At 41.1% G+C, this 22,193-nt stretch overlaps 1 protein-coding gene across 5 annotated transcripts in view; it reads left to right on the plus strand.

Annotated features, from left to right (window-relative positions):
* The window catches only part of ARID5B (AT-rich interaction domain 5B), a 175,599-nt gene extending 157,803 nt beyond the window's left edge, over positions 1 to 17,796 (plus strand). For all 5 annotated transcript variants that reach the window (XM_001503500.6, XM_005602398.4, XM_005602399.4 and 2 more), the window contains 2 exons: positions 8,169 to 8,367; positions 11,700 to 17,796. In XM_001503500.6, coding sequence (XP_001503550.1) covers positions 8,169 to 8,367; positions 11,700 to 13,865 — 2,365 coding nt within the window. In that variant the 3' untranslated portion in view covers positions 13,866 to 17,796. The remainder of the gene's footprint in view (positions 1 to 8,168; positions 8,368 to 11,699) is intronic.
* Positions 17,797 to 22,193: the final 4,397 nt, after the last annotated feature.

Raw genomic sequence — 22,193 nt, forward strand, 5'->3', positions numbered from 1 at the left:
AATGCCTGGATATTTCAAGAAACTTTTACAAGGGAAAACAAAACCCCAGCCAGGCCCTGGAGTAGAAAAACTGGTTTCTGTTTAAAAAAAAAATAAACAACAGCCTTTGAAAAATCTCTATTTAAAAATTCTTAAATTTGCCTCTAAATGCAAGTTGTAATTAATAGAAGTTGGAGTTTATACTGTTGATGTAAAAACACCCTCAGGCACAAACTAATCAAGTGTGTATGTCATGCTGTAAACTACAGCAAGTTCTTTGTCTGACCCAAAAAAAAGCTTGCCAAACAGCAGTTTTTCTTTGTCTAGCTCCTTTATTGTCTCATTTTTGTTTTCGCTCTACCTCACCCGCTTTGAACCTAGCTATAGTATTTAAGAAACTTTGCAGGTCCCATGTTTTATTGATAGTTTTCATCAAGCATGAATTTAAATTTGAGAATAGATTAGGTGTCTTAGCCCCTTTTCTTTTTGATAAATAACAAGAGGTTTCTACTTATGATTTTCTGTCCTCGGGGCTTTATCATTAAGATTAAATAACTACTCTCAAGCATGCCACTGCACAAACATCTTTTCAATTATGTGAGTAACAGATGCCTTCACAAAGGAACTATTGAAAATTCAGAAAGCATGTTTCCAAAAAAGAAAGGAAAAAAAAAAGTATCAGATGACAGAAGAATGTAATTGTTTACCATTAAAATATATCCTTAACTCTTCCACTGAAAACCTCTTGGAACATTTTGTTTTTGTACAAGTGATTACAGAGTTTGATCAAAATAATAAATGTTTGGGGAATTGTTGAACCTTCCAGAAGCTCTGGAACCTGTGGTATCTTACATGCATGGGACTTGAATGCAATAGTCGTTTGCCTGTTGTTATGTGTGGAGACTGCCTTCCTTCCTTCCTTTGTGGGGTGTGCATCGTGTTGAAAACACTGTAGTTATATTGGTCTATTATTCTTGAAATAATGTTGATGTGCCCTTGAAATGGATCCACACAACTTGAATCTGAGTTGGTCATTGTTTAATCATTGAGAATAATAATTGCTGCCATCTTTGCTGGCTGGCATTGTGGAGGGCTGGGTACTGTTTATGGTCCAGGCCCTCTGTTGTGAGCATGTATTTTAGCCCCTGGAGTATACAGTCAGCCTTTTTTAAGTCCATTCCAACTTTCTGCATCGTGGTCTTCATTTGAAAGACATGGGGCTAACATCAATCTAGACCCTCTTAGAAGTGGCAAGGAGGCATCATAGAAACAGATTCCCTCATGAGCTTTCAGTCTAGTTAGAGAGACCATGGGAAGCTCAGACTCAGTAAGGTTAAGTGCTACAGGCTGGAATTCATGGGGGACATGATTCTTAAGGCCTGATCCAACTAGGATTACTACCTTTGGAGAGCATGGGCATGATTATCCTGGAGTATTGTAAAAGGAGTGGTGTGCCCAATGCCCAAGCCATAGGGCTGCTTCTGTTGTAATGGGTCAACCCTTTGTGGAATGGCCACGTATGTATTTTGTAGGTCTGTTGCCCCTGAGAAAAGGAGAATGCTCACCCTGATTAAGACAGACAGTGCCTCAGGAGCTTGGAATTTTCTTAACCCAGGGGTAATCATTTCAGTGTCTCCCCAATGTTGGTGTTTGTGAAACAATGTATGAAGATGCACAACTATCTTGCTGAGATAAAAGCAGCTCGGAGAAGAGGCAGATCTGCGTTTGAACTCAAATTTTGGCACTTACTAGCTGCATGCCTTTTAATGGTCATTTAATTATTTCACACTAAACCTCAGTTTCCTCATCCATAAAATGAGGATAAAATAACATATCTGTGTATATTCCTTTTTGTAATTGTTGAAGTCAAGGCATACAAAGTGCCTCGTATTAATAGGAATTTAATACATGACAGCTGCTATTAATATTGTAATGCCGAATCAATATATAAGAACAGCCAGAACTTTCTCTCCCTACCCTCCAACCTCACCTTTAACCCTGGCCCCCACAGCCCATATAAATCCAGTTCAATGGGCCTGTCACCCTTGAGCCGCCTCTCTCACATTGACACAGCTTGATGGGAGTCAAGCCACCATCTTCCTGGATCCCAACACCATGTACCTGTCTTTCCTCTCTTTGCTTAGTTAGGGTCATAGTCACTCCAGGACCATGGAAGAAGATGTCACAGTTATCAACGGGCCTAAGAAACCACTCTCTCACCACTTCTAGGGGCAAGTGGAGAGTATTAATGCCTTAAATGGTTTTCCTGTTCATCTTCTGCTGCCCTTTGAGTAGGTAATGAAGCTCCTGGTGAGCAGATAATTTTCCCAAGGAAGAGCTTTTCTGAAGACAAGTGGCCATGTTTTGTTGTTGATGATAATGGGCCATATACCTTTTAGGTATCTTAGCATAGAATACAAATGATGGTATTTATACCTACTTCCCCCCCTCCCATTTTTTTTTTTGTTTTGCTGAGGAAGATTCACTGTGACCTAACATCTGTTGATGATCTTCCTCTTTTTGCTTGAGGAAGATTCACCCTGAGCTAAGATCTGTGCCAGTCTTCCTCTATTTTGTATGTGGGTCGCCGTCACAGCATGGCTGCCAACAAGTCGTGTAGGTCTGTGCCCAGAAACTGAACGCAGGCTGCCGAAGTGGAGCATGCCGAACTTAACCACTAGGCCACAGGGCCAGCCCTGTATACCTACATCCTTTTTAAAGAGCTAGGTACAGTTTACCCTTGGTAGCTCACAGGCAAGCTAAGATTTTTACACAGAACCCATGTTGCATTCTCCCACCATTTTCTTGGCTCAGATGGGTCCTGCCATACACTCATTCTCCATAGCCTACATATCAGCATGGCATCTCCCTCCATGGTTTGGTGCTCAAAGCTTTCAGTTCACATCTTCATCTGTTGGAAGGGGACACTGGAGGCCTCATTATCAGCTCTCTTGGTTACTGGTATTTTGCTCCTCACACTCGGCACACTAATTTCTCTACTCTACTGAAACTCACACCATAAAACAGAGGAGATCTTTATCCGGAGCCCACATCTTTTTCAGATGGAGCTTGGCTTTTAAAAGAACAGAAACGAGGCAGCACAGTTGCGACTGTACTTAGCAAGTGTTGTGCCCACTGAGGCAACAGTGCCACTTCTTTGCACGTTGACGTAGCACGTTTATGTATTTGACTCTTGTTTCGGTGCCTACTCCCCAAATGCTCTTCCGCCATTTTTAGTGTCATGGTCTGGCGCCCTGAGAGGTGAACAGTATGTGAGATTAGAAACTTTCTATACTTCTTGGAACGTTAACAAGTGTGTGTACTTCATCTTCAAAGAAGAAAAATATACCTTCTATTGGCTGCATATTTTGTGAAAGATTGCTTCCCACACTTCACAGTGAAGTTATATTTTCAATTTCTGGCTGAGAAGGGAAATGTCTGGCCAAGCCTTAGAATTTATCAACCCTGGAATCAACTTGGTGGTATAATGACTCCATTTGGGATCAGATCAGGTCTGAAGCCCCAGTGGAACCAATATGTCATTTCTTTTCCACTGCCACAGGAAAACCTAATAGTATAAGAGTAGCAGTAGCATTTTTGCCCTGACATGCACACTGACTTTATTTCCCTCTGCCCCTAAAATATTCTGCTCCAAGGGCACCAGCAGATCTCTGGGCCTGGAATTTTTTACTGGTTTGATACCATAAACGTGTCTATGAAGTAACTAGGGTGAGTTTGAGGTTCGAATACAACCCTAAAGATTTCCCACTTCTTTCCCCCACTCTCCGGGTTGAATCAGTTCCAGACATTATTATAATACCATTTTTCAGAGCTCTATAAATAGATGGATTCTCATTTCTCCTCTTAAGCACTGTTTGCTAAATGTTTTGGCCCAAAAGTTCAGTCATTCCATGCAAGCATTAATCAATACAGGAGACATTAGTGGTTACTTGCTCAGATGAGATTTGACATTATTTTTCCTCTGCCTGTGGGGAGGGGAGGAGAATGTTGCCTAATAAAGATGAAGGGTCTTTTCTTCTTTTGTATGAAATGCAAATGATGAGGACATGTGCGACAGACATTTCTCGAATGTGAGGCTGCTGCTTTTTGTTGAGAAAGAGAGGCAAGACCCTGGAGGATTTTAGAATTTGTAAATATAAAATTATCTGCCTTGGTGTTTAAAAAAATAATAAAAGGGAGAACGAGTTGGCAGGTTGCCAGATTACTTACATTACAGTAATAGATTTGCTGACCCCTGACTCCTGCTGTAGAGAAATGTATTGAATTTTTCATAATATCAGATGAGGCAGATCTAAAAGCCTAGTATACTGAGCACCATTATTTAACTTGAGATTTAACAAAGCCGAAATCTTTTCAAACCAGCAATTTCTTGTATGATGATAATTTAGTGGCTCAGACGCTAATAAATCAAGGTTACAATGCCATTGATTTGTTAATTTTAACTTGGGTTGATTTTAAGTCGTCTTTATTTTAAAAAAAAAAAAAAAAAGGAGGAGAAAAAACCTTGCTGTTCACAGTGACTGAATTTAATAAGAATCTCCATGATAGCAAAAGGCTCCCCTACTGTTTCTGCTTTGGGGTGGAAAATGTTATTCTTGTATTATTCCTAGGGAAAAATAAAATCTCATGCTGCTACAAATCTTATGCCTATGGAAAGATGTTATTTTTTAATACATGGTGGCTTACCTATTTCAGATCCATTAATGGCATCGTAAATAAGCATTTTGCTAATCTGAAATGTGAAATCTGGATAATAATAAAGGCCCATTTATCTGCCCAGCTTTCAATCCCCAGACTGGATGTAGACCGGGGGAAATATCTCTCTGGATTTTCTAATGAATATATTGCTTCTCTTCCCCATTACTTCCACCCACCTAAAACCCAACCCACATTCTTGGAGTTGTAGCCCATTGAAAATATTTCTCCTGCGGAATGAGTTCTTGGGGGCGGGGGTGCATTTTTGCTTTTATCTGTACAGTTTAGAAACTGATTAGATCTTTGTTGTACTAAAAATATTTGAGGAATAATCATCTGCAAGGCGCAGGCATGTTGCATTATACTAAATTCTTTGTACAGTACAAACCTACTCAGCTTCCTGCATTAGGCAATGTTGACCTTAAGTTGGCTAACCTGTTTTTAATGGTGTCGCATGTACGTTAAACATTTAAATGTTCAGAAAACTGTAATAGCTTTCGTCCTGTTGTACTGTAAAAACTTCTAATAATCAGATGATAAGATCATATCCTGTGGGGTAATTGTGTTGTACCATGACAGGATAACTGAAAAAACATTCAGTGAAAATCGCACCAACGGAAATCACTACATGAACAGCGATTGTGTGCGTGCGAGACCGTGCCCTGTTCTTCAGGGCTTAGCTGGTCATATTTCTACTTGTTTCCTTTTAGCTGCTGCCTTTCTTGTTTTATTTTGGGAGCTTTTTTTCCCTGAGCCACTATAATTATCTTTCAGTGATTTAGAAGGGGAAAAAAAACACTCAATTGACCTTTACACGCACACACTCACACACACTCACATACAGTCCTTCTGGAAGCCTTAAACAAGCAGGGCTTGTGTTTGGATTCAGTTTTACCTTAGTCATGCCTCTTTCCAGATACAAGAAACATTTAATTCCAGATTTCCTGCTTCTGGCTTTAGGCCTTTGACCAGCAAAGTGAAATGTATTTTTTACTGCTGTCGACCAGCCAGCTGCTAAGTTGAGTGAAGGGAAGAAAAAAAATGAAAGCAAAGGGAAAAAAAAGAAATAAAGTAGAAATATTGCCCTGCCTCTTGAACTTGCAAAATTGTATAGGGAAATTAAAGTCTCCTTAGCACATATCTAGAAAGCTGGGTTGGCCCAGGACTATCAGAATCTGAGGGGTTCTGAGGGGTCCCACCTTGGGTGTCTCTCCCACCCAGTTCTCTGCTTCCTCTCACGCAGCTCCCCACACTCAGAGGTAAAGCTTCTCAGTGAAGAGGGTCCCTCATGGTGTCACCATCTTAATTAGAGAATGGAGTTCGAGGGAGAGTGGTACCAACAAATGGTAACCATCGGAATACCCAGACTTCAATGCTCCTTTGGTTCCCATGGCAACCAAACAAAAGTAAAACAAACCTATCTGTCCCAACAATGAAAATATAGTTTCATTAAAGTCAAATTAAAATATTTTTGCCAATTTAAAGTATTCAGTGCATTTCGCTCTCAAACAAAAATCCCCAACCTGCCCATGTTGAAGAGGATAAAGTCCCTGGCAGAACCACGCAGATGAAAGGAATTGGGGGGAATGTTGGGGACTTTACAGATGAGACGGAATAAATTCAAGTATGAACAAGATTGCTTTTTTCTCTCCTCTTCTGCTTAGTTATGCTTTTTATTATATAAACATTAACTGTAATATTACAGTGGGAAGCAGGTATTTGGCAGCCATATATTATTTTAGTAAGTCTGCATAGAGAGAACAGTTTCCAGTTTTAGCAGCTGTAACATGTTTAAACTCAGTTTGTAATGGGATCTGAAGATAACTATTTCCCATGGGCTGTGTTGATCTTCATGGCTGGCCCGCTGCCAGATGTAGGGCTCGAAACTATTATTCACGCCTCCTTGCACATACCTTGTCCAAGCATGCTCAGTAAATGAATTTTGTTTCTAATATGCTATAAATTGGGATTTGATTCTCCCATAATTTACTTGGTATTTTATTAAAGAGTGAAATATTATGATCACAAATGTCCCCACGTCTGTACTCGCAAACCTGAACAGTTGTGTATGTTTAAGTAGCTGAGAGCCAAATTGCATAGCTAGAAACCAATTTTAGGAGAGCGAACAAATATCCAAACCAAAGAAGTTTTTGCCTGGGAGTCTTAGTTTAAAAATAATTAGGGTTCCCAATATTTGAACAGATTTATGTTGTTTATAAGCCAAGTACATTTTCTTCATTGACTCAACTTGTCTTATTTAAAACAAATTATGTTTGCTGTATTAAAGTTCATATTTTTAGGGCTGAGTCTTGTATTAATCCCACAGTGAGTCATTAATCATACCAAATGCATTATAAAAACTTTAATCACTGAAGTTGAAACTGAGATTGTAATGCAATCCATCCCTTTTAATTACATCAGCTATTTTTCCCTTTCAGATCAAGTGCTATGTCGCAAAGGGAAAACAGATTAAAACTAGAGCTGTTTGATGTTTCTCTTTTTAGAACAATTTTATGTACTTTGTTTAAAAAGTTATATAATTAAAATGCTTGAATTTTTCAGCCCTCTGATTTTTGTGGCTTGAGTGGTCTATCTGCTTTCCTTCTCACTGGGGGCCTCTTTTACTTGGCACCCCAAAACAGAGCCCCTCATAGTGGCGTCACCCACCCCCCTCAGAGTTCTGGATGAGACAGCTGTCTCTTGGCCATGCTGGGCTTGCCTCCCATTAACCTCTTTATCTTAAGTGTCTAGTCTGTATTTTGACATGAATGGAAATATAAACTTCGGAGACAGGCAGAACTAGGTTCAAATTCTACCTCTAACAAATGGTGTGACTCTTACACAAATTATGTAAACTTTTTGGGCCTCAGTGCCTTCATCTGTTAAAAAGTGAATAATAATAACGACAGCAATAATAGTAATACTCCATAGTGATGTTGTACAGATTACATGAAATAATCTATATAATGTACCTAGGGCATTACCTGGCACATACTAGTACCTACTAGAGTATAAACCTCTTGAGGTCAGGAGCTTTGAATGTTTTGTTCACTGCTGTATCTCAGTGCCGAGAACACTGCCTGGCACGTAGTAGGTGGTCAATAAATAATTGTTGGCAGAATGATAAATGATTGGCAGCTGTCATTATTGTTGTGGTGTTGTTGGCACTTAGCCGGGTTCCACGGGCAGTGATAATGATATAACTTTAGATGCTTCCATTGGTATGCTTGGTATATAGATTCACAAAATCAGAAAGGGGTCTTGCAAAGAAGTATGTAAGTTACCAGGTACTGGTTTTGACCAGAGAAGTAGATCGCTACTTTGTGAAATACGTTTCTAGAAATGCTTTGGTGTCATTGGAGATGAAGTCATTCCTTAAATTGATTGTGTTAAGAAAAGAAGTAAAGCCCCATAGCATCAGTGCGACTGGAATTACCTCCCCTGATTGATCCTCTCTTCTAATGTCCTTTCAGATTAATCCTACCCTATGAAAGGTTTATTAAAGGAGAGGAAGATAAACCCCTGCCTCCAATCAAACCTCGGAAACAGGAGAACAGTTCGCAGGAAAATGAGAATAAAACAAAAGTATCAGGAACCAAACGCATCAAACATGAAATCCCTAAGAGCAAGAAAGAAAAAGAGAATGCCCCTAAGCCCCAGGATGCATCAGAGGTGAGTTGCTCTCCTCCGCAGAAATTCTTCTGTGAGACATGGCTGCCTCCGGGTCTTCCAGAGCCCTGCATCCATAGCCGTGTCCCTGTGCAACTGCAACGCTCGACTAAGAAATCAAATCATCTAAACTTCACAGTTCCCCAAATAGTGGACCTTTTGGTTCGCTCAGGAGCTGAAAGGCAATGCTGGTATTGAGTGGGATAGGCCAAGAATAGGATCTAGAAAGATGTGAGCATCCTGCAGAAAACTGATAGCAAATGTCGACTTTGAGATAGAAGGAGCCAGAACTTCAGCCATGGGACTCCGGTACCAAAGATGTGGCTTCTGTCTGGATCTATCTGAGGAGCCAGTGTGACTTTGAAACACACTTTGTGGGATCCAGCAAGGAGAGATGCTGAAATGGACGTGCTGTGTCTCTGCAGGACTGTCCTGAGAACTTGAGAGATTCTGTTTGCCTCCCGTAATTAACCTCTGTGCAACAGCCTTGGGTTGAGACCAATTTAGAAACACCTTAAGTACATATTATTTATAGGAGAATTTTGAAACGGTTCCCCTGAAACCATTATTATCTCTTGTGGTAACAGGTAGTTTCTGAACCTTTTAAAACAAGCCCCAGCTACCCACAGCCCCCACCAGCTCTTAGGGAGAAGCCATTACTGTCAGCCTACAGTCAGCCATGGAGACTGATCTGGGCTCTGTTTCAACATGAATCATAAAAACCTTGCTGCCCATAAAAAAAACTTAGCAGCCACATTTGGAGACAGCATGTTCTAGGATTCAACCCCAGAGGGAATTTTGGTGCTGATATTAAACACCCCCTAAAAATCAGGTTTGTAATGAACACATAAGAGACTCCGTAATTAAACACTGGCTTAAAACACACACACAACACACACCAACCTCCTAACTAGAAATTAACTTACCCAACTGACTCCTGTGTAAGAAGATAGTATTAATACCAAGAAGAGAGGTGGGGTTTTTTTGTTTTTATTTTTGTTTCATAATTATCTTAATCTCTAGTAATTAAAAAGGGGGAGAAAAGATGTTGCAGAGATTTCTAAACATCTGCAAGCTTGCAACATACATGGCCGAAAGCAAGGAAATTCCAAGTTAAGGCTTACATTCCATTCTTCCTTTATCCTGTTGGCCTGGTGATTTATTATGGTGTTTTGGATCAGCGAGTTCTATTAGATACCATATGTACAGCATTGCCAAAGCACCAGGGGACAAACTGAGGACCAAGAGGCCGGCTGACCTTTGAATGGCTCCACTTTGGGGATGAAGTTTGAAACAGTTGGTTTGTGAGTTGGGGGAGGAAGCCTCAGCTCGTGCGCTGAGCCCATCAGCTTGGGAGGTGACCATTGCCGAGAGCACGGCCTGACTCCCTGCCGTCTTTAGGTTCCTTGTTTCCTAAAGACCCCATGCTTCCCTGCAGGGAGCTGTGTCTTGAGTGTCAAAGGTTATTATCATCATCAGGTTATCCAAATTACCTGGAATCTCATACCCTCTCCTAGGTTGACCTTATGGTAAGAATTGCTCCCTACCTCCAACATAGACTCAGGTTATTGACCAAGTATCATTCTCCTCAATGACTGTGTGTTGGGGTTCAGATTTTATTGTTGTCATTGTTATTTTTATTGTTTTTAATGTTCGATGTTTTCAATATGAAGCAGTGAACTCAGTGATGATATAGGAAGGCTTATAAAGCCCTTCTGCTCAAACCCACTGTCTTAGGTAATTGGATTGCAAGTTGCTTGGTGGGTAGATAGCGTTTAACATACTAAGGCAGCTCATAAAATGACTTCCTAGAAGAGAGGCCCTTTACTTTTTTCTGCCTAGCTTTCAAAGACCTCCTAAACCTGTTTTAGAGCCAAAAGCATAGAATTCCGTGTAACTGAAGGCCTAGGTCATAGCAACTTCAGTAGGACTAAGCATAGCCCCACTTCAAACCGCAGCCCCAACAGAAACTAGCATTTAAATGCAATTTGCCTTTTTTCCTTGCTGTACTCATTTTTCTGTATTTTTATGTAATGCATAAACTCAAGAGACCAATGATGATTGTTAATGTAGAACAAGTAATGATATTTGCACTGGAAAAGGCAGCTATTAGTACAAAAAAAAAGATGATAAGCAAAGGCTCTTAGATATAACAGATCTCTAAAAAGCAGGGTAGCTTCAATTGGATTTAGGCGAAATTATCTACGAAATGGGTGCGATTCCTTAAAATTTTTGTTTCTATGCATCCCTATACCAGCATCCTCAGTCTTACCCAAAGATGCTAATGTGGCCGACTCTTCTTTTCTTAACAAAGAAGAACTTCAAGGGATGAGATGGAGGGGGAAACAAAGACGACCAGCTCAATACAACTGTTTTGTGATTGTTCTCCACTAAGACATGTCAGGGCAGAATGACATGAGTTTTGAAAGGGCTTGTCAGTCAGCTGGGTCACAGATGGAAAGTTAAAATGGCCTTCTAAGGTCAAAGTTTGCACAGCTACATAATGCAATGAATGGGTCAAATTGTGCCCACAACTTCTGTCAGTAGCGACACATAAAGAGCATCCATCTCATTGACTACAATTTATTTCAATGAACAGAAAAGCTGTATTTGTGGTGGCGCTAACTGCCTGAATTTTGACAACTTCATTTTTAGCTTTAATAGAAATGTACTTGGCTGCAGCCTAGAAGGACTTAAAGTCCTTCTGTCCCTCAGGTAGACAGGCTGACGTGGCATCTGCATAATTTTTCAATATTTTTGCCTTACCTGCATGTCATATGGCACCGAGTAGAAATTATTAACACTTAAGCATCGCAAATTTTCATGCATCACGTTGAACACGTTAAGACAGGATTTGCTGTCTCAAAGAATGGCGAGGAGTTACCCTAAGTTTGTTGTTGACATGGGTTTGGTTGGATTTTTGAAAGAGAGATGCTTAAAAAAATCTCTCTCCCAAGTGTCATAAAGCACAACATGTAATTTAAAACCCATTTGGATAATTGACTGATTTGACAAGAAGACAACCTCAGAATTAAAATATGTATTAGAATCAGGGAGCGGTACGATTGTACGCTCTCAGTACATAACGCTTTGCTATCTTGATAGGTGTCTCATACGGGACCAGAGTGAATATACATATTTCCCCTAATGTTTCTGTAATTTAGATTTCTTTGTTTAGAGCTGTGACGAGGAGTAATAAAGCTTTACAAAAACTCCGTGAGCTGATTGACAAGCCTGTTTTCAAGAAAAACTGCTGTGTGTAATATCTTATTTCATAGAAAAATGTGTCAATGCATTTGGCTTCCTTCTGACTGTCTTCTGAAATATTTTTTCAGGTTTCATCAGAGCAGGAGAAGGAACAAGAGACTTTAAACCAGAAAAGCATCACTGAGCCTCTTCCAGTAGCAGACATGAAGAAAAAAATGGAAGGGTACCAGGATTTTGCAGCCAGGCCCCTGGTGTCTAGAGCAGACCCAGAAAAGGACAACGAAACAGATCAAGGTGCCAACAGTGAGAAGGTGGCAGAGGAGGCGGGAGAGAAGGGGCCTGCTCCTCCGCTCTCAGGTGCCCCTCCGGCCCCTGAAAGGGATCCAGCCCCCATCCCCGGGGCCGGCAAACAGTCACTCACCTCTCCCAGCACTCTCATGGACTCAAAACAAGAATCTAAGCCCTGCTGTTTTACAGAGAGCCCTGAAGATGAACTCCAAGAAGTATCCTTCCCTGGCTTCCCCACCACACAGCCACCGCTGGCAAACCAGAGTGAGATGGAGGATGACAAACTGCCCGCCATGGCAGATTACATCGCCAACTGCACCGTGAAGGTGGACCAGCTGGGCAGTGACGACATCCACAATGCACTAAAGCAGACCCCAAAGGTCCTGGTGGTCCAGTCATTTGACATGTTCAAAGACAAAGACCTGACTGGGCCCATGAATGAGAACCATGGACTTAACTACACCCCCCTGCTCTACTCAAGGGGCAACCCAGGCATCATGTCCCCACTGGCCAAGAAAAAACTTCTGTCGCAAGTGAGTGGGGCCAGCCTCTCCAGCAGCTACCCCTATGGCTCCCCACCTCCGTTGATCAGCAAAAAGAAACTGATTGCAAGGGATGACCTGTGTTCGGGTTTGTCCCAGGCCCACCATGGCCAAAGCACTGACCACATGGCGGTCAGCCGGCCGTCAGTGATTCAGCACGTCCAGAGTTTCCGAAGCAAGCCCTCTGAGGAGAGAAAGAGCATCAATGACATTTTTAAGCATGACAAACTGAGTCGATCGGATCCCCACCGCTGCAGCTTCTCCAAGCATCACCTTAGCCCCCTTGCTGACTCCTACGTCCTGAAGCAAGAAATTCAGGAGGGCAAGGAAAAACTATTAGAGAAAAGGGCGCTCCCCCACTCCCACATGCCCAGCTTCCTGGCCGATTTCTACTCGTCCCCTCATCTCCACAGCCTCTATAGACACACTGAACACCATCTTCATAATGAACAGACATCCAAGTACCCTTGCAGGGACATGTACAGGGAATCGGAAAACATTTCTTTTCCTTCCCACAAACACCAGGAGAAGGTCCATGTAAATTATCTGGCGTCTCTACACCTTCCAGACAAAAAGTCGGCTGCAGCGGAAGCCCCCACAGATGATCAGCCAACGGATCTGAGCCTTCCCAAGAACCCGCACAAACCCACCGGCAAGGTCCTGGGCCTGGCCCACTCAGCTCCAGGACCCCAGGAGAGCAAAGGCATCTCCCAGTTCCAGGTCATAAGCAGCCAGAGTCGAGACTGTCACCCCAAAGCCTGTCGGGTATCGCCCATGACCATGTCGGCCCCTAAAAAATACCCTGAGTCACTTTCGAGATCGGGAAAACCTCACCATGTGAGACTGGAGAATTTCAGGAAGATGGAAGGCATGGTCCACCCTATCCTGCACCGGAAAATGAGCCCTCAGAACATTGGTGCAGCGCGTCCAATAAAGCGCAGCCTGGAGGATTTGGACCTTGTGATTGCCGGGAAAAAGGCCCGGGCAGTGTCTCCCCTAGACGCATCCAAGGACGTCTCCGGGAAGGAGAAGGCCTCTGAGCAAGAGAGTGAAGGCAGCAAGGCAGCGCACGGTGGGCATTCCGGGGGCGCATCGGAAGCCCACAAGCTTCCCCTGTCCTCCCCTATCTTCCCAGGTTTGTATTCTGGGAGCCTGTGTAACTCGGGCCTCAACTCCCGGCTCCCCGCTGGGTATTCTCATTCTCTGCAGTACTTGAAAAACCAGACTGTGCTCTCTCCACTCATGCAGCCTCTGGCTTTCCACTCGCTTGTGATGCAAAGAGGAATTTTTACATCGCCGACAAATTCTCAGCAGCTATACAGACACTTGGCTGCGGCCACACCTGTAGGAAGTTCATATGGGGACCTTTTGCACAACAGCATTTACCCTTTAGCTGCTATAAATCCTCAAGCTGCCTTTCCATCTTCCCAGCTGTCGTCTGTACACCCCAGTACAAAACTGTAAGCCCAGCTCTGCCCAGCATCCTAAATGGCATGGCTGACAGAGCTGCACTCCTTACCCTGGGGGGCGATGGCTTGCAGAGTTAGAAGTCGGTATTTCTCCTAATCTAGGGGTGAGATCAGTCCCTGCCAAAGGGGCCGAGAGGGGAGGTGAACATACATGATTTTTCTGGGACAACTCCAGCCTTGGCTGGTCGGTCTTGAGCCCCTTTTCCAACCCAGATGCCCTGGAAGCCCAGATCGTTCACTTTGCACGGGGGTCTTGTGAAGGGATTGTGTGTATCCAGGAAGAACTTAGAGGACCCCGCCTGAGTTCTGATGGTCAGGAAACAACCTGGGCAAAAAAGGCGCAGGCATTTCAAAGAAGGGGCAAGGAAGACTGGCAGACATATGCCAAGGGATGCCCCTCTTTTCATAAAACTCCAAGGTTCAATCAATGCAATGTATAGTGAAACTTCAGCAGATCTTTCATTTTGACACTATTAAACAATCCAGAGAAGTAAACACTGTTAAACTGACTGTATATATTTGCTTCGTAAAACTACCCGTATCACTGTTTGCTCACCTAATTTATATACAGGTAGTTCCATTTTCTCCTGGTTCCTTCTTGTCCTTTTTTTTTTTTTTTTTAATTAAACAGTATCGCTTTTGTTTGCAGGTCTTTTGTTTTTGTTTTGTTTTATTTTGTTTTGTTTTGTTTCAAAGGCTGACTGACTGTCCGAGTTGTTGACGTGTGTTTGTAATTTTTCCACATCTTATCATTTTGAGCAGCTTTGGGTGGTCAAGTTATTGTTTACAAATTGAAGCAACTGATTCTAGTGGAACAAATGAAAAAGAAACAGTTGAGCACACAATGGTGCAGAGAACGTTCCTTTGCAGATCCGCAACTTAAGGATTTTGTTCCTCATAAATGGCATAGTTGAAAGAGCTTATACACTGCTTACCCGGCCAAAGGCTTTGCTTTGAAGTATTGGGTTACGTGAAAATATCAAGCATTGTACTTACCTTATCTAGGCTGTGAAACTGTCCTACATACCAGAGGAATCGTAAAAACAAAAACCTCACTGGCAGCACGCTGCTGAATAACAACAGAGTCTAGAGGACATATTTGTGGGCTGCACAGATATTTTAGGAATTTCAGAAATTAGAACAGGAGCCAAAATGATTTACATTGGTGTTGGCACTGATCCCTTTAAACACTCTGGGAAAGGGGGCTGGGAAGAGGATGGCACTCCACTATCCAGAAGCAGATGAGCAGCAGCAGGTGGCCCCCGCGCCAGACACCTTCCCTGGGCCGTGGTCTCTTGGGTAATAGGTAGTCACATGGCCTTCATCAAGTTGGTTTCTTGTTGTTCCCAAGAAGAACCTCCCAGGCCACATCTTTGGGGAAAATTGGCATACTGGATTACCCGTTTCAAGAGAAAGTCATCCTCTTTGGGTTTCCGGGGCTTGAGTTTTGTGTGCGCGCGCGCACACACACACGGTGGCTTCTGTCATGTTTTTAACCACCTGGCAATACAGCCCGCTTTATGAGTTCTTTTATTGTTGGAAAGAAATGGTCAAGCTGTTCAAGCAGTCAAAAGATGTGGAGAATGTCTATTGTCATTCTTGCCACTTTATTTCATTTGCTGCCAAGATGTAACATCAAGGTGGATGCGTTTTCTAAGTGTGTTAAAAGTCGATCGATACAGAGAGTGGATTTTCTTTCCAAGCCCCGTCCCTGCTGCTAAGACTGCTTTGATGAACTCCCCCGCCAGCCCTCCCCTCCCCCAACACTACCAGTAGACATTAGAACCATAGTTAACCAAGTCTTTTACCTCTGAGATATTTAATTCTATGAAAATTGATGACAATTTTCAACTTCTAAATAGCTAACTCGACTGCAAAATAATCAAAACTGGTAAACAATGAAACTGCGGCTCTTAAACAAAGCCATGCATGCCGTGCATTTGTATTGAAATGTCTCCATGATACGAAGCCAAATATTCAATGTAACATACTTAATATCCAAAGGTGGAAACAAAAGAATGTAGAGATCTAGTGTTAAGAGTTCCATTTGCTTCAATTAATTATTTACCTTCCTGTGGAATAATATATATATATTTAATAGAACCATAGATAGACTAGTAGAATTTAGATTATAAATGTGTGAATGCAGATTATCCTGCTATTGCACAAGATAGAAGGGGGGAAAAAAAAATCTCAATTCCAGCTGGCAGAATGCTAGCCAGGACACATATAAGAATGTTGCACTAGATTGAATGGTCCCGGAATCAGAGGCCATGGAAGAACAAGGAGACTCCAGTGGTTCTGCAGCAGACATGGGCTAGATCGTACGTGGTTACTGTGAGTTGGTTTCTCAAAGAAAACGGGGGCTGTCAGTCCCTGGTGGAGCTCACCTAGCCATTTGGAATATAGGCCATTTGTTTTCCCCACTGCAGTGATTTCAGTCTGGTTTCATCATGTTGGAATTCGATCACACCATTTTCAAACAATGTTAACATAGTCCAGCTTTTGTTTTTCTCATCTCTTCCGAGAGGAGACTCACTGTTTCTGTCTGAGGAAGCTCATACCCTCGGCAAAACATGAGGACAAATAAAGAGAAACGGGGGTATACATTCCCAGCAGAAGCAGTGTGTTATTTGTTTTAAAACTCTGAGCAGAGATCTTGGAAATCTTTCAAAAAGACCATTGAATTCTTCATTGGCTGAGAACTACGTTTTAAAAAGTCTTAAATAGGGCTTTGTTTGCATTGTTCGAGTTCAAGGGGCCTTATTATTGAATGGAATTGCACAAGCCTTTCTTTGTGCAAGCAAACCATTGTTATTGGTAGTTCTGTAAAGGAAACTGTGGAATCTAATTGGCAATGGAGTCATAAATCTATTTACTGAGTGTGGCTTCCAAGAAATGTTGCAATTCAAAATGCACTAAGTCCGTGATTTACTGGAGATTTGGAGATTCTAAATAATATTTTTTAAAAAGCCTTTCCATGCAACTTCTGGTTTAACTTTTGGCAACTCAACATAAAAAAAAAAAGAAAAACAGCCCAACTGAGTTTCAGAATTAAGTATTCTCCTAGTAAGTGATTCTAACTTGTAATATTTGCCGCAGGACTGACTTATTTATTTACTAGCTAGAAGCTCTTAAGTTCACTTGTTTATCAGGGCATATACAGAAGGGTTTGTTAAAACTCAATGTTGACTTTACAACTTTCTGACCTGGTGCATGAATTCTCAAGTACTGTATTTCACTGTGTTGGTGTGTCTGATGGAAATTTCGAGGTGATCCCACAAAAATATTTTATGTAGTGTGCCTTCAAAGAGAACCATTTCTTTCTCTTCACTTGTTGTCCCACAAAGTCACATTTGGTGGTGGTCAGCCAAGTCCCATCTGGTCCAGTTTTACTCTTGTCCCAGTTTTAAAAAGAAATGGGAACAAGTTTGCCCTGGTGAGACCCACACCATTGCAATGATTATCTTGAGCACTTAAATTCCAGTGTTGGCTGTTGATGTATTTGATATTCTGCTTGTCTCCCCATGGTTGAAATATGTCTCAAGAATAGCAGCATAATCTCTTGGCTGTTTATACTTTTTTAAACTTTCCTGTGTTGTAAATATTGTATACTTTTGGTGATTCCAGCTATGTAACCTCTATGCTCTGTAAGGTGATTATTTGTATATAGCAACATGGCCCAGTGATATTATACAGTTTCCCAATGGAGAGGTTATTGAGTAACCTTTGCATTAGTTTAAACACTACCAGAAGAATGCTGAGCCAAGTATAAACACTCAATTTTGTATGTTTTCCAAATTGTACTTATTACTGCTTTTGATACTGTATTACGTGCCAATAGTTTCCCAATCACATAGCAGGCAAGAGATATTTTGTACTTTTTGATCCACTGTAATATTTAATAAAAAATGTTACTATCTGTTTCCTTTTGGGTGTGAGTAATCTGTCACTTCTTCCTGAGGAGCCCTGTGGCCTCACCAGCGTACTTTCCACCCTACTGTCTTCAAATTGGATAAGAACAATAATGATGATAATGATGATGATGATGTCTGTAGTTTGTAGAGAACCTGTTGGGTGCCTTTAATCTTCACAACCCCCTGTAAATATGGTTACTCTCATTTTACTGATGAGAAAACTAAAGAGATAAATCAGCCAGCCCAAGGCCACCTGACTAACAAATTGTAGGAGTCAGGATTTGAACCCAGGGCTCTTAAGTCTATGACTTCCTTTGTATACAAGATGCTTCTCTTGGCAGATAACAAAAGTCATTGTTTATTTATTCGGTCAACAAAGATTTACCCATGTCTCACTTGCCAGGCATAGTTTTAGGAGCTGGGAATACAATGGTGAGTAAATGATAAATATTGTCTCTGGAGCTTATAAATCTTATAGGAAAGAGAGTTAATCAAATAGTCACCCGTATAAATACAAAACCTCAACCTGACCTAGTTCCAGGGAGAGGAGTGTGATGACTAAAGCGATACATGAAGAGGAAGTGGTGGTAAAACCGATACAAGAAGGATGAGGTGACCAAGTGGGAGGGAATTGGGAGAAGGATCCAAGCGGAGGGTAAAGACCTCAAGGCAGGGACAAGTTGCGCTTATTACAAGGATTGAAAACATGCCTGTGTGACAGAAGCATAATTACAAGGTCCAGGGAATGAGGTTGAGGTGAGGTTAGAGAGTATAAGCAGGGCCCAGCCAGGTAGGTCCTAATAGACCAGCTTGAGCATTTTGGTCTTTATCTTAAGGAAAAAGAGGTTTAAGCAGAGAGGTGACATATTCAGATTTGTCTTTTTCAGTGTCGCTCTCAGCTGCTGTATGAAGGCAGATTGAGAGTTGTCTAATACCAAGATGGTGGTCATTTCGATTGAGGTGGTGAAATAGGAAAGTGGACACATTTCAGAGGTACCTAGAAGGAAGGATGAACAGACTTCGTGATGGATTAAATGGAGCAATTGATGGATATTCAGGAAGGGTTGAAAAGCTAGGAAAATAGCATATTCTGACGTCTGGTGATGATGGACAAAGATTGCTGACCTTTTGTTTCCTTAATCCTCTGCCTCCAGGCTTTCCCCTGGTTTTGCTCAGCTTATTATTAGTTGAAATGAGGCATTCACGAAGTAGCACCCGGTGTGCTCCCTTCTTAATGGGTCCCAGAGATTGTGGCCAAGGAGAGGGCGGCCAGACTTTGAATGTCTTGGTTTACAGCCCACACCAGGTCAAGATGAACTTTGAATAGGCAGGAGAGAGTAAGCTGCTATCAAGCATGTTGCCACAACTCTAGGGGAAAAAAACCCACACATTTTGGTAAAAGCCACAAGACCCTTTTCTTATCAAAGTATCCTGCCCACCCCTCAGGCCAGCAGGAGTTGTAGCAACAGGTTGGGGCCTCTTCCCTTTGGTAATCCATACACGCCAAACACAGGAAGAACACCTAGCCCCCATGATCTCCTTGCCCTCATTCTGATTCATGTGTATTTCACCATATCATGTGACTTGCTAGGAGTACATCAAAAGATTGTTCTACCATCTATGACACATTCAGCATTTACAGATCTGATACTTGAATCATACACAACAGGAAACATCATGATAAGTTATCTATTTTTACCAGGCCTGGCTGGCAAATACCGTTGGGAGGGAGGGTGCTTTTGCTAAAGATGTCACTCATAGTGCAAAAGCAATGAAAATGCCCAATGATTTATTTTAGGAAAATGGCCAAAGTTGACAAATGTTTTAGAGCTGATAGTGACCAGGAAATAGGTGACCATTTACATCAACAAGTATGTAAGTGGCAGAAGGGGGGAGTGGGGTGGGGAGTGACCTCTAGCCGGGAATAATATGAAAGAAAGCAGAGGCTTCAAGACTGACCTAAGGATTATAGTAAACCACATTAATTTGGAATTCTCTAATTCAGAATTCCTAAATTTTGGAGTCTCCAGGCTAATTCCTGGGATAGATAACATTCCAAAGCATTTGTCTAATCTGCTTAAAAGAACACACTATTTTTAATCATGCTAGCTATAACCCTAGGCATTCAGCCAGCCCAGTAAGGACAAGGTGATCTGTTCCCTGAGGCACCCGTATAAGAACTGCTACTATAATTATTGTTGAAACGTCTTCTAGAACAGAGCTGTCCAGTGGAACCTCCTGAGATGGTAGAAATGTTTTATAATTTAGAGTTCTCCAATACTGTAGCTATTAGTCCATGTGGCTACTGAGCCCTTGAAATGTGCCTAGAGTGATGGAGGAATGGACTCTTTAATTCTATTTAATTTTTATTCATTTCAGTTTAAATAGCCACATATAGCTAGTCTTTACTATATCGGACAGCACAGCTCTACAAGGTACAGTTGGCCATGTACACATAGGACAGACCCAATTACAGATAGGTTAATATCTGCACATAAACTTCAACAAACACTAAAGCAGGCAATGTTGCATCTCTTCTTAGCAAAACTTCATTAATCGATCAGGGGTGGCAATAGATTTAACATCTTTTCACTCAGGGTTTACACATCATAGGCATTTAAATACTTACTAAGTGAACAAATAAATCATTGAGAGAGCATTAAGAAAAAAGCCTACAATTACAGAATCTTGTAATCCAGTCCTTTCTTTTATGTTAAATCTGACTGTGTGAAGCTTGAATGCAGCTTCTGGAAAGTCTGTGAGTGTTACTGTGGCCACGTTCAAGCCACACTGCTTCACTCCACAATAATTCTTGGTAATTCAGTATTTATCTCTGGAGACTGGGAGAGTATTCGGCAGGAAGGAGATGGCCAGGTGGGAGAGGGGGCCCCAGGGACCAAGTGTGGAAGAATCTACAACACACATATTTTTAGTATCCTGGTCCTTGTACTTCTGTCCAGGGTTTGCCACTTTATTTCTCCTTTACACATAATAATAACAAGAACAACAACTAATGGCACAGACTGACAACTCTGTATGTGCCAGACACTGCTTTAGATAGTTTTTTGGTATCAATTCATTTGATTCTTATAGCATCCCATGATGTAGATACTAGATTTATTCCTACTTTATAGTTGAGGGAAACAAAGCAAATAACTGGGCTTTTGATGACCAATCAAAATGTGTTGTGCCTGCCCCGTAGTATCAGAAGATTCCTCCTGAAATTTGTTCTTATTGTATCTCTTCTCCTTCTTTGTCTCCCACCCTGACCCTGAAAATTCAAGTGATGAGCCAAAAATAGCATCAGAACACCCTAAGGTTGTCTGTAAATTAATGAGGCAAAAAAGAATGAAGGTCCCAAGAAATAATATTAGGAAGGAAAAACAGACGCAGTAGAGTCTTTTGAAATTATTAGAAAATAGTATTAACTTTAAGCCTATAAATAGGAAAACTTAGATGAAGGAAGTTGTTTTCTATAAAAATAGAAATTAATAAAATTTTCCTAAGAAGAAAAACAAAACTCAAATAATGATTAAAAATTTGATCAAGAGTCAAATAGTTCCCCACAAAAAGCACCAGGCCCAGATGGTTTCAAGAACTGTGTCAGAGAATTGAAGAGGAAGAAAAGCTATCTAATTTTTCTTGTGAATTTATTTTGACCTTATTACCAAAACTCAAAAAAGACAGTGAAAGAAAAAAAAATATATAGACCAATCTCACTTATAAATCAGAGGCAGAAATCATAAGTAAAATATCAGAAAGTTATAAAAGTTTATGTTTATATACATGTACATACATATACACACACATAAATATGTGTATATATGCATACACAATATACTAAAATAACATACATATTTGAAATGTGTTAAAAGTAATATTACATTATGACCAAGAAGTTTATCCTAGAAAGATAAGGATGGTGAAACACTAGAAATTCTCTTAATGAAATAACATGTGAAAGCCATCTGGAAAAAAATTAAGTTGGATCCATACCTCAGACCATACCCAGATGAATTTCAACAAAGAAAATACGAGAGAACTATTTTATAAGCCTGGCATGGGGAAAGCCATTCTAACTATGATTCAAAATTTAGAAACTATAAAATATTGATTATTTATCTACATAAAAATTAAATCCTTGTATACACAAAATAAGCAAATTCAAAATGAAAATTTTACTTTAGTATTGAATATTTGCAATGCACATCACAAAAGGCTAATTTCTTTAATATATAAAGAGTGCTTAAAAATCAGGAAGAAAATGGGCAAATGACAGTAAAATACACGAATTTTAAGTGTCCTGTTCAATGAATTTTGACAAATATGTGCAGCCATGTGACCATGACCAGGAACGAAAGATAGTACACCCCCCATTTGGACGGTACGTTTTTTCCTGACACATT

Source organism: Equus caballus, chromosome 1 (genome assembly GCF_041296265.1).
Source record: "Equus caballus isolate H_3958 breed thoroughbred chromosome 1, TB-T2T, whole genome shotgun sequence".
In the NCBI taxonomy this organism is placed as follows: Eukaryota; Metazoa; Chordata; class Mammalia; order Perissodactyla; family Equidae; genus Equus; species Equus caballus.